General features: G+C 44.6%; 1 protein-coding gene across 1 annotated transcript in view; it reads left to right on the forward strand.

Moving 5' to 3' along the window:
• The first annotated feature begins 10,789 nt into the window (after positions 1-10,789).
• Positions 10,790-13,896, forward strand: part of LOC144103263 (nose resistant to fluoxetine protein 6-like) — a 64,662-nt gene continuing 61,555 nt past the window's right edge. The window contains exon 1 of the mRNA XM_077636028.1: positions 10,790-11,093. Coding sequence (XP_077492154.1) covers positions 10,790-11,093 — 304 coding nt within the window. The remainder of the gene's footprint in view (positions 11,094-13,896) is intronic.

Here is a 13,896-nt window from a genome sequence, read left to right on the forward strand (position 1 = left end):
TTATAAAAGGGTGCATCCTTCTCTTTTATAACAAGCTTGAATTGTACATACAGTTCTGCCGTCCTGAATGGAATCAGATTACAGCTGCAGTGATTTTCTTACACTGACGGCAATGAAACACAACCAAGATCACTACCCTGTACTCAATACTGACTTATTTTTAGAGTTTCTATTTTCCTTACATTAGTAATATCAATTTTCATGTAAGGCACTAAAGAGGATTATCATTTTGGGGCATAAATGGGTAAAAGGAGGCCCAAACACAAGACATTTTTTTGACTAATTACTTTCAGCCATTCTAGCACGGTTTAAATTCACAGAATACCTATATCAAGCAGAAACGTAGGCACAGCCTAGGCAAAAATCTTGAAGTGACTTAGGTTAACGATGAAGTCATCCTAACGTAAGCTAGACTTAAAGAGAACTTTCGCAGTTTGAAAACGAACCTGCCAATCAAATGACCTTTACTTTGCTGAACATGTTGCTAATAAGCAACAGGCAGCACGTTCCAAAAGTTTATATATAACAAGTGTTATAAGCAATGATCACTTTTATCTGCTGTTTTGGCAACCAGAAAGAGAGTTAAGATCCCTCATTTTTTAAAAATCTTAAACATAACTGTAAAGCTTTACGCGAGGCCATAAGCATGTATGCCCCTCACACACCTAAATGCTTATTTTTTATTTCTTTGCATTTTGCGACAACATAGCTTTCACACTGTAAACATATTTCTCCAAATTCTGCTTGAGATAACCCCATTTGCATGGTCAGTGTACCCTGTTTCTCTGAATATACGAAGCAGTCGTTCCCAGCTTCAACCATGAGCGTCCAGGATGTGTAAGCCAGTTTACCAACTCCGACACCATGTTATGTTTACACTGAAGGTGGCATGTGTGGCCTTTTCCTAAGTTCTAAGCACTTTGTTTTCATTCACATAGGCAATTTAGAATTTTTTGGAGTTGTACAGACAACATGCCAGCTGCTTGTGTCAACATTGACTGGCTGTGAGCATATCTCCAGGCTTGTTTGCACTGCTGCACTCCGGCTTGCGCAATTGTCATTGAAATATGAGCTTAGGATTGGCCGCTGAAATAAAATTGGTGGCCTGCTGGCACTGCGCAAAAAGCAAAGCCATGTATTTCAGCACAATGATACATAGCTTGGCCTCCTAAATTGTAACCACACGATGCTATTTCAATTTTGGCTCTTCTAATGGACTGAAAAGCATGACAGAAAGAAATCAGTAGTGCTGCACGGTCACTTTTCAGGGATAAGCAGAACTGCTGCGGTTACAAATGATTTTACACATTGAAAGTCACTGGGAATGTCAATTTTTTCGTTAATTTGGAATGCTATGAGACAGCGGTTTGATAAAATATGTAATTTTTAATGCATACATAATTCAGACACACATTTCGTATATGAATGAACAGATAAGAGTGTTTTGCAATAGCAGTTAAGTGGGGATTGAAGAAGGCCTGTATACATTACAGTGACAATCAACGTTTTTTGATGACTGTTCTGTGCATGGTATAATTGAAAAGCTACAAAATAAAAACAAAGGCAATTAAATACATGCAAAAAGACTGCAGCGTGGTAAGTAGACTAAATGATGATTTAACCTGTACCTGGTCTTAGCTATGTGAATTTACCTCTATTAATTGCTAACGATTGAATGCACTGCTAACATAGCTTTTTTATAGTCCCGTGTTCTTGGCTGCGAGAATTTGCGATACGAATCACGTCGTTCTGAAATCGTTGTTGCATCTTTGGGTATAGCTTAACTTTCAAGACGGCACTCTTGAAATATTAGGGGGAAAATGATAGACCTTGGCGAGAACGGTTGCATATATGGGCGTTTTTTAGCAGACTCGCCGACCAGCGGTGGAACGAGTGGTGCCACGATCGTGGTGTGATGCAATTATTCACTTTCCGAAGTAGAAATATCGCAGGCGTCAAACGTTTCCCGCAACGCTGATCCATATAAACCTCGCCTGCGGTGTTGCAAAGTTTGTTGTGACTTCGTTCGCGGACGCCAAGGTTGACCGCGCCGAGATCTATGGCTACCACAGCCGATCGCGGTTTAACCTTCTACGAAAAATGTCACAGCTAAACATATGTCGAGTGAGCCGCAATTAATGTGCCTATTCTTACCACAAGATATCTTCATCTTTTGCTACTGCACATGCCTGTGCTGCCGCGCAGGCGTCAGTTGCGAGTGTGCCAATCAGATCGCTGCAGTCGACCGCTCGGTTGCATGCGGAAAACTTCATCGTAAAACACCTCATCCGTCCCGCGCCCTCACGCAACCTTGCGCACGGTCGCAAGGGCGAGTCCGCATGCGGCTTAAAAACGATCGTACAGCGGCGTTTAAAGCGAGGCCGTGGGTGTCTTGTCCCGCAGTGCCCGCGTCTGCGACGTGATATCCAAGAAGGACCACAGGCCATGGGGCCAAAGGAGCCATTAACGCTATCACATAATAAGCTTAATGAGGCGAAACTTAGAATTTTTTACAGCTAACTTCTCATACCACTCTACATCGGCCCTTAGGCTCAAATTTCACATCTCATTGGTCATTGCCTCTAAGTTTCCCGTCCACAAGTTCATACTACCACATGTGCTGCATCTTTCTTCCACGGCATTGTTCTCACATCCATAAACAAAACGGTTTTCCACAAGACGTCACTGCATTCACCTGCCTATCCGCATTTAAAAAATTGCATAACTTTCATATTTAACAGCTAATATATTTTGTATTACATAAGTTAATGCTTAATCCTTTACCCACGCCTTTTGTCATACCTTCAGACTTGTAATAAGGGAGTACTTACTCATTGACATCCACCCATGCGCAGCCACACGGCTGCAAAGGAAAGCTATACAGCTTTCTCAGGAACTTCGCAGTTAAATAAAAATGCGTCCTGGTCTGGGGTTCGAACCCGGGACCACCGCTTCACCAGAGCAGTAGATCTAGCAACTGGGCTAACCGGAACGGCAAGCTTATGGTACGACGAGAACGAATTGATCAATAATTCTAAGTGGGAGCAGTGCTAGTCAAATATTTAGAGGAATCCAACAAGGTGGAGTAGATTTATAATTAGGGAGTAAGTACTCATTGGCATCCATCCAAGCGTAGCCATGCGGCTACAAAGGAAAGCTATACAGCTGCAAAAAACTATAAACACCTATCAAAAATTAATAATTGTGCAAAAGAAAATATTGAGGATGTGTGGTAACTAAAGTAAAACTTCTTTTTTGGCAAGTTGGTGCATTTTAAACCAAGGAAAAGATCAGCGTAAAAGCATGCAACCACACAAGAAGAAAGGACAATAACACACACTGCTTGTGTCTTGTCCTTTCCTCTTGTGCGGTTGCATGCTTTTGCGCTGGTCCTTATCCTTGTGATGACTACATTGGTGATAAACGAGCGCTTGGAACGAAACCGCTCTTCATTAAATACAACATGCTTAAGGCTGACCAAATTCATTTCCTCAAAACTTCTCTATTGGATTAATAAAAATAGTCTACACACCACTCCTGTCGACAAATATCATTCGTACGCAGTGTGTACACAACACCGCTGAACGCCCGCCACAAGAACTAATTACAGGAGCCAAGCATTTAATTTTCAAGCAATAAATACATTAAATAGTGATCACTTCAACGTACAGTATGCAATAACCATCAAAAGCTTGAAGAAATAATGCAAACTATTATTAGTGAGGCAATGATATTACATTTGTTTAACTTCAATTTCCCCGTAGTACATCACGAAATATACCCGATGTTGTGCATCTCTCAGCGATTGACTACTGCAATTAGTAGTGTTTCAACATCTATAATATACACCAATATAAAACCTTGCGCTTTGTTAGAAAATGCTCCTATTTACCGTTTCCTCGAGCCACATACAATTGTTTTGCTCGGACTTGTGAATTTATTTATTTATTTATTTATTTATTTATTTATTTATTTATTTATTTATTTATTTATTGAATACTGCGGACATGCTGTATGTACAAGCAGGAGAGGGAAATACATACAAGGGAAAAGCAAAGCAAGTACGATAGTACCCAACAATATAGATGCCACAAAATAAACAGTGAAAAAACACAATTGAAAATGCGGTTACAGTGCAGCTACTAAGCCAGCAGTAAGGATATCAAGAATGATTAGAAAGCAACGGAGATATCTGCGGTAGAGCATTCAATTCAGAAATTGTTCTTGGAAAAAAGAAAACATGTATCTGTTTGTGCGTGCAAAAACAGGTTTCAGGTTAAAGATATGCTTGTGGCAGGAGGCTCGTCTAGAATCACTAGCAATGTGATTTTCGGGTCGAATACCATGTCGAGAAAAGAAGAATGAACGAAGGAAATTGAGAGTAGTTTTCCAGTAGTTTTCCTGTTACGTTTTGAAGCATACTACATTTATTGTTTTATCTGCTGCTTGCGTATTTCCTGGGTCTGTTTAAGTGCATTATGTTTACTATTCATCACTTGGAAACATTAGCAGTGCTTTGCAGATGCGCTGTTAAATTATCTTCAAATTTTATTTCTGCTAAACTTTGTAAACTTTGTACTTTGCAAGAACCTTAGGCTGCCTTGAACTGTAGGGGCGCAGAGGCTCTGTCAGGCACATTGCTTTTATCTCTGCCTCCTGCACAGAGAGAACCCTTAGTACAATAAAGAAAAGTTAAAAAGAGATGCGGCTACGATGAGACAACTGCACATCTCATGTGTGAGTGCCCTGCTTTTAAGACATACGCTGCGTAGTGCTCTGAACCGCCTTGATCCTTCAAAACCCTCAAATGTGATTCGGTTGTCAAGTTTTGCAGGCATACACTCCTCAGGAGATCGCGAGGCGCACACTGGGAACTCTTTAGGACCTCATTATAAAAACAACAGACAAAGGCACATTGCGATACCAGCAGGATTTCTCCCATTATGAGTTCAATGATACCCACACATTCAAAGCTCACAAGAAACAAACTGGTAATGAAAATTTTTGGAGCTCATAAAGAAATACGTCAGAAAAGCAATAAATGTTAAGGTGCCGTAGAGGAGGGCTCCGGAATAATTTCGACCACCTGGGGATCTTTAACGTGCAGCGTCATCGCACAGCGCATGGGCGCCTTAGCGATTTGCCTCCATAAAAACACAGCCGCCGCAGTTGGGTTCGAACCCGGGAACTCCGGATCAGTAGCCGAGCGCCCTAACCACTGAGCCACCGCGTCGGGTTTCGCTTTGACTGCAATTTCTGATTCCCTCAATAAGAAAACTTCAAAGAGCGTTGCTCATCAGCGTGCAAAAAGCGCAAAAACGCCCCCGTGACGAGCGCGCTATCCACGCGGCGATCAGGAAAGCGAAAAGGCTGTCAAAGCTAGCTACGCACCAGCTGTCGCCAGCTACCGTAAACTTACCGAGAGCATTATCTCGCACCGGTGATTACAGCTTCGCAGTGCTGATGGCAGTCCACGCCATGCGTTCCGTCATTCGTGTGAAGTCTTTGCGCGTTTGTACGTGTTTTTGGCTGCCCTTTGCCAGAGGCTGGAAGAGCGCTCCGTGATTTTTATTTTTCTTTTGACGAGCTTTCAGGCGCAGCTTTGCGGCTCCTTGTCTTGCGCTTTCATAACATTTCAGTTTCGTAATTAAGTCAAGAAATTAAGAAATGACATGCACGCTTTATTAGCCTGTTGCGTGCGGCTTGATTTTCAGGCTGATTGAGCAAAGGGGTCACAAGCTTCACAACGGGCTCTAAGAGCATTTGTTGAGGGCATGGTTATAGAAGCGGTCGTCTTGACCAAAGCCGCATGTTATTTAAATGCAATCGATTTGTTAATTTTGAGAAGTGTACTACTCAAGCAGAAGGTCTACAGTTATTTTTCGCCGATAAATATTAAGGCAAACGCTCTTGAGCATATTGACCAGAGGCATTTTATTTCATTTACATCTCCACGGTCAGGCCACAGGTTCCTACTTTCATTGCTGGACATTTTAGTTAAGTTGTGCGGAAAATAAGGAATCGAATGAAACTAAAGTGATTAGAAAATCAACCCCTTCAAAAATTTTTGACCTTGTCGAGGCACGCACAACATCGCTTTGGTTTATTATATGCAAAACTCCTTGTTTTCTAAAGTGCAGCACTACTTAGAATAATTAACAATACAATAGTTTGGAACTAGCAGAACCAGATGGTCACGCTTTCAGAGCCACGATAGGTCTAGTCTTCGTGATCGTTGTTGCGTTCTTGTCTTTTGCGCAGTCTTGAGACGCCTGTTCGCCTCCTGATAGGTATTTCCTTGTCCATGCTGTTCGCGCTTCATTTTATTCCTATACAATCTCCACTAGAAATAAGTAACTGTAAAAGGAACGGAATACTTGTGCTATCTTGCAACCAAGTACATGCTTTTTACCTCTGCGAACAGGGCGCGCTCACTATATAAACGGGCCTGAGAATGGCCGCGCACAACGGCTTTATGCGCTGATATTTATTATTCTGTAGGTAAATATTTTGTTTGCATATGGAAATTCAGTGGACGTAAATATGTAAGAGGTCTAAGCGAGGTTTGCAGCGAAAATTGGCTGCTTTTAAAAGAAAACCGAGCCGCACTCATGAGCTCTTTTCCCAAATGAGGAAATGTTTTTGATTTCAAGAAAAACGAATACAAGAAGGCGGTACGCATCATTTGGAAGGAAACCAAGCGCCCGCCCAGCTTTACTTGCACCATGTTTACGTACCGTGAGGAGGAGTTCCGCTGTGAGGGGGCCCCTGATGACTTGTGTGCCTGCATGCAGCCGCATGGTCGCACGCAGAAGCGCATCTGTTTGCCGTCGGAAAACGTGCAAGGGAGTCATAATGACACGGTGGCCCCATTGACCTCGGTGGCGAGAGCGAAAGCAAACGCCATGTTTGCACATAAAACTAATTTATCTTTAAATGCAAGCTCCCTGCATATACCGAGAAACCTGTGCTATACGCACGTGCGCTGAGTTTCTTAAAAGGCGAAACCGACGCTGGATGTAAAAGATTAGGTGTGCAACATCACATACAATGGCGCGGCGCCTGGCGTCGCTTGGTTTCGCCTGTAGTTGCAACGGCGCGCTCATTGCCTTAAGTTATGGCTTAGGAGGGGTACTCATGCAGGATGAAATAAATCACTATTACATGATTTTATGCAAACTTTCCTTCAATATACGCAGTGACCTCCGCAACAGGTGGCGACAAAACGCTTATTTCCTCCAAATGCTCTTCAGAAATTTTTGTTGGTGTTCGGTGACTGTGAACAGGATAACTTTATTTAGTTCTAAATAATTAGTTTTTTTAGATAAATTGATCGCCTTCTAGCCGCCTGGTGATGCGTAAAAAGTGTCAGTTAAAGATTTGTAGAGGGCTGACTAACAAATGATGCCTTTTTCCCAATGATGCTTTGTATTGCAAACTTATATCTCGCACTTTCGACAAGCTGCTCAATATCTGTAATTAGTGGGCAGGGTGCGTATTTAAGAAAACCCCGTGCTGAGAAATGGCAATCTTCTGGGCTAGTTGGCATGATTCCATCTGCGGGCCAACGTGAACTTTGGGACGCTGGCCCACAGATAGATGTTTTAATGCGACTCTCTACGTCCCTGCCTCCCAAAGTTCACGCAGGCCCACAGATGGATTCATGCTGAGCAACGATAAAAAGCGTGTTGAAGGGTGTGCTAACAAGGCACACCCGTATCAACGGACACAGCTCTAAGACATGCGTGCATTTCGCCTCCACCGAAATTTGGCCTCTGAGATCATGATTAAATCTTGTGACCTTGGGCTCAAAAGCCTATTTCTATGGCCATTGAGCCACAGCAAACGGTGCATTCAGTATTTCCGGTTTTCTTCTTAAATTACACATTTTTCTCTTTTTAATGTTTTTTTCCCCCATCTTCCTTAGCTGTGCAAATTTCCGCGTGCATTTTGGTTTTTTGAATTAGCATTGGAAATACATTTTGTCAGTGCAGTGCAGGAAAGAACTTTAAATGTAAGGAAACAACTGCTCTCATGCGGCCCTTTTTTGGTTTTCGCTTTTCGACCCAATATCTTTTAATGTTTTTCATTTACTACACAATGTGGTCTCAAGATATAGGCAGGCGGGAAAATGCATTACAAAACAAATGCATCAGTGCTGTGGGAATCATAAATGAGACGTGCACCTTAGATAGAAGCGATGGAGGTAAAAAATGGCACGGTGATCTGAAGAATCGCCAAAGACTGAACAAAAACAGAATATAATGGATCCTTGTAGCAAGTTGCAGCGACAGTATTGTTAACAGTGCTAATACATGAGATGAAAAAGAGCGCTTGAGGGCAAGAAAAGAGAAAATAATGTTAGAAGGATACGACAAACGAGCATAAGTATATATTACTCATTACAGCATGCTCGAAATTTTCGGAGAAAATAACAGCTGGATACAGATCACTCGAACCTATCATATTACGTGCAAAGAATGAATAAATAAACAAGCTTGAACTGCGTAAGCGAGCTAGTCCTTGGTAGGGTTATGTCTGGATGGACGCAATGAAAACAGCTGAGTATAAGCGCGCGCGTTAATTTTTTGGACTATTTAGAAATGGCACAAAATACATTTAACTGGTCATGTGTTTAGGGGAATCCCCCAAGGTGGAGTAGATTTGTAATAAGGTAGTAATTACTCATTGACATCCACCTAAGCGCAGCCATACGGCTAAAAAAAAGCTATACAGCTCTCACAGTGTATGCCAAATGTTGAGGGGAATCCTAGGCGTAGGTTGATTACAAGACAAAAGCCCTTATTACAAGACTTTAACGGTGCAATACTCCTTCTGAATTGTTGTCGTCGCATGCTTTTTGCGGCTTGGTTTTAGAAGAGAAACAAGTATTTATGTAGCTATGAACATAAACGAACAGCGTGTGTTAAACTAAGAAGTATTTAACGCTTTATTCACAGCTTATTACCGGTGCTGTCCGAAACAAGTTGGAGCAACAAGAGAGATTTTTTTGTACGATATGCACAGATGTTTTCGGCCCGAAAAACAGAAGATAAAGATTTTTGCTGGCTCTCTGAGCATGCCTGATGGCGCCAAAAAAACGTAATGGAGCTACCCGGTGAGTCTGAAATAGCTGCTGACGGTGCTATGCCAGAATGGTCACCTGTAGTGTGTAATCGGGACTCATATGCAATTGCACATCGTAGTACAATTACGGGAGCATTTAAATTTCCTCCTGTAAAGAGCAGTATGCTTAAATGAGGCAAACAAAGCCCTCAAAGCGAAATTTATCGCTCTTAATATATTCGTAGTTTTTCTTTTTACCGCAGCGTCTAATTTGCATGAAGAGACACATGCTCTTCGCTCCCCGCCTTTTCCGGCCCCTTGCCCCTGGACAGTGTCCTAGTAATCTGTAGCCCTGATCTTTCGCCAGCATAGGTGAAAAACAAATCAAAACACTGGCATCTACATACATCAGGTTGAAATCGAGATGTCATACGTATACTGGCTTAACATCTGCGCATTTTCTGAAGGTTACGAGAGTGCACACCTTCATCGCACACCTTATGAGAAGATGGCGCCGACCTAAAAGTAGATATGAAGCACTGTGGGCAGCTCCGCAGACGGACCGCACTTTCTGGGCTCAATGACATTCAGCTATGAAAGGCTTGCTGGTTAGAACGGGAGCATTGCAGGGGCGTTTTTCAGCCATAACAAAAATATCTCTTCATTCAGGAAAACCGTGTCGATGTCCTAGACTTGTGACAGCAGCTTCACGCCCAAGAAATGAGTGTCGAGCGCTGGTCTCTTAATTCACACGGTCTGTCGTCCAAAGGGTGCCTGGGATTACCTGTGAGCTTTTGATCACATTCGATTCTAAGACTACATAATTTCAAATTCTGTATTTGCAGAGAAGCACCATGAGCCACATCCTAATCTAGAGTAGGCTCTCAGTGTGAGGCAGCCTCTTTGTGATGTAATATATGAAACCCAAAGCAATTAAAAGCCTTGAAACGCGGATCAGGACAATATATAAATGTTTGAGCGTTTTTCCGCCATTTTGCTTTGAACACTCTCTATATTAAATTGCGTTTAGCAATCAGAAGAACTCAAACGAGCACTCAGTCTCTGCGTCCATTAACTGTCGTATGTATGCGGACCGTTCTTTTCCTGTAGGCGGACACGGAATTGAAGGGAGCTGATTATGACTCTTAGGTGCGCAGAGGAAGTTTGCTGCTTTCTGCCTGCAAAACAGAGAGTGGTGAGGAGAGACACCTGCCATTCAAGCGAAGTACGAAGAGATGACGTTACAGCTTCAGGCACAAACAGAGAGGCGAAAAAATAAGGCAATTGCTCGCTTGCACGATTCACTCAGCCTTACTTGGTCCCGCACGTTCGCATTTCATCCAGCGCCTGTGGCTTGGCTCCCGGATCGCAGCAAGACGCTTCAGGCGCGTAACGGCAGTGCGTTTGAGGCCCACCGACGACGGTACCCTGGAGTGTCCTAGTTTGTCGGTCGATTTAGTACTTCGTGCTCAGCCAGCGCATGCGCGTATTTGAAATTCCACTGCCAGCGAACATTGATAAGCCGCCTTGGAATTATTTCACCTTAACTTGAATTCACTCGAGTCCAGTATAGTTGGCAAAGGGTTTTTATTTTATAATTTTTGTGGACTGATTTTGTTTTAGTTTTTCTCGCTAAAATCTATCGCCCACAATGTGTTCGCCGCTGTCGACGCCAAGAGGTTCCCACACATTCCCTTCAGTTACACGATCTGTGCTCGTGGCCATGGCCTTGGTGTTCCTGGTCCTGTTCACGCCGCGGTGTGCAGCAGAGAATGCGACACTGTCCGGCTTGAAAGGCGACGAGTCGGTGGGACTTAGGACGACACCAACGACAGTGGAGTCAGCACAGCATGGGGACACCGTGGACTACGCCAAAGCTGTGCGCGACGCCGTAGCGTGCGGCATGGCCAGCATACCGTCGTCGGTGCTCAAGAAGCTTCTGGCCGCCGACATCCGGCCCCAGTGTAGCGTCGCCCTCTTCCAAACCATGCGTGCCTTCCAGAACCTCGAGCCGTGGGCCATGAGGTGTAAGTAGCCAGTCGATTCTTATTTTTGACTTTTTTCTTTCTGAAACCATGGATATCAACCTGGAGGATAGGAAAGGGAAGGAGAAAAAATTCGAAACTTGAATAGCGATGAACTGTCTTCGTCAGAACTACCCAAGTGACGGAGTTCGTTTCTTAGTCGCGCTACGAAGCACCTATGGCACCTCCTTAGCTCGAAATCTATGTAAGATTAGGAGAATCCTTGTCCTCATTATGAGGGACCTCTCGTCTTTAACGGCGCCGAAGGGCTGCATTATACGGTTGCGAAGCAAGCCCGCCCTTCCCTGGCTACATTTAGGAAAGGTGGTCGTTAAGATGCCAGCCTGTTGCGCAAGAGACCATCGTGAAGAGCACACCCAGAGGTTATTAGTTGGTTAGTCCTGCGCTATACTGTTGAGAATCACGCCCGCCCTTTCATGATTACGTTTAGGAAAGGTGCTAGTTAGGTTGCTGGACTTTTGCGCAAGAGGCCATCAGGAAGAGCATGCCCAGAGCTGTTAGTTGGTTAGTCCTGCACTATACGATTAAGCAGCAAGCCCTCCTTTCAAGGTTACTTTTAGTAAAGGTGGAAGTTAAGTTTCCGGTCTTTTGCGCTAAAAGCCATAGGGAAGAGCACACCCAGAGGCTGTTAGTCGGTGAATCCTGCACTATGTGGTTAAGAAGCTAGCCCGCCCTTTCATTGTTACTTTTAGGAAAGGTGATAGTCATGTTGCCGGCCTTTTGCGCAAGAGGTCATCGGACAGAGTACACCCGGAGGCTGCTAGCTGCTTAGTCCTATGTTCTGATTTTAGCTGCCTCTCAGGGCTTCGCGAGCAGCCCCTATTCCTGGGTCATTTCTATGGGTCTTTTTTTTTAAAACAAACATGGCAATGTTGGATTGCCGGTAAACCGACAGCGAAGCGTCGAAGCCTTATAAAGTCACATTTTGGCCGCAAAGCGGAGACGGCGCTAAACCACTTGGCAGCAAAATATTGCCTTCGACGGCACACCGCGTGGCGACATCCAAACATCCCAGAGACGGATAACGAGTGGTGGGAGAGCGTCTAGAGCAGTGTGCAAGGTCCTGACAGTGTGTTCGCCTATCTTGTGTTTTCGCTTTCGTTTTGAGTGTCGTTATTTGTGCAGCTACAAGCCGAAATATGTGAGCGACAACGTGGAATGTACGCGGTGCTCGCGAGGTGATATACTCGTGGGCAGCGGCGTGCTTTGGCTCCTTCAATTTGAAGGAAATTCTCCTCATTGGCTTTAACTACCGCATTTACGATTGGTTAAATAAATCCTGCTGAGAAGGCTGGATAAGAGCATTTAAGGCCGGCTTTTTGGCGCGAAAGGGGTATTCGAGAGGAGACTGGCAGGAAGCACCAAGGGTAAAACTTCTCGCAGGCAAGAACTCGACGGGTGAGGGAGCGTTGTAAGGCGCAGGTGGGTTTAATTATGTTTCTGAGCTATGGTAGAGCAGTAAAGGGTACTTGCTGATGGCTGTAGGCCTAGTCCAGCCAGTTTCTTCAACATGTCGAGGCATGACTGAACCACCACGAACCTTCAAGGTCGACACCTTCGACCATCGAGTATCACCATCGTCGATATCGATATCTAGGGTGAATGACTGCGGTAATATTGTTACGACTAAGAGGCAGTGGAAGACGAAGTGGCCTCCCGCGTGAAAGGAAAACGAAGAAGAGGTTAATGCAGTCTTCTGACGTTTCCTTCCCCGCGCAAATGCTTCATTGGCATTCTACCCTATACCTTGGCCAATCCCCCCACGTGGGTATGTGCCATATTACTTGAGGAGAAGAAGAAGAAGAAGCTACCTGTTCGAGTTCGTGCTCCCAGCTAGGAACGGTTTATTCTAACCCCAACACTTGTAAATAAATGTAAATAGTATTTCCCCGTAACATCCTTGGTGGAGGTGCGGCAAGACGCAACTACGTAGCGGTCGATACCTACCACGGCCGACAATGACGGAACCATCCCCCCCAAGATTCGGCAGCATCGGTGTCCTCCGTCGTCCTCAGTCACCCTCGTGATCCTGGACCCTTCTCTGGGGACGATGACGCCGACGTCGAGACTTGGCTTCGCAGGTATGAACGATGCAGCGCTAACAACCGCTGGGACCAAACTTTCATCCTTGCGAACATAGCTTTTACCTTAAGGGCACAACGTCCAAGTGGTATGATACCAACGAAGAGACGCTGACCAGTTGGGCTGACTGCAAGCAGAAGCTTATTGACCTTTTCGGCAAACCACTCGGCCGCCAGCTTTCCGCTAAAAGAGATCTTGCCAGTCGCGCCCAGTCATCCACGGAGTCCTATGTCTCTTATATTCAAGATGTGTTGTCTCTGTGCTGCACAGTGGATACAAAGATGAGCGAGGCTGACAAAGTCGGACATGTGCTCAAGGGCATCGCAGACGACGCCTTCAATCTGCTCATCTACAAAAACTGCGACAAGATCGCCGACATCATAAACGAATGCCGCCGCTTCGAGGACGCCAAAAGCCGACGGATCACCCAGCATATCGCACGCCTGCCAAACACGGCTGCGTCTTCCTCCTGCCAAGATCTTTGTTCTCGGAACCAGCCGACCTCACCTGAGAAAGTGACCCGTATTGTGAGCCGTGAGCTTGAAGTAATTGTTCCAGCTCCCTTAGCAACTCCTCTGGCCGATCAGCCGTTGACCCTTCCTCTTATTCAAGCCGTCGTGCGACAGGAAATTGCTAACTTGGGTTTCAACTCAGTCGCCGCTATTCATCCCCCCAAGTACCCGAAGTCCCTCCTCTTTATCCT

The sequence above is a fragment of the Amblyomma americanum genome, chromosome 9 (genome assembly GCF_052857255.1).
Source record: "Amblyomma americanum isolate KBUSLIRL-KWMA chromosome 9, ASM5285725v1, whole genome shotgun sequence".
NCBI lineage: Eukaryota > Metazoa > Arthropoda > Arachnida > Ixodida > Ixodidae > Amblyomma > Amblyomma americanum.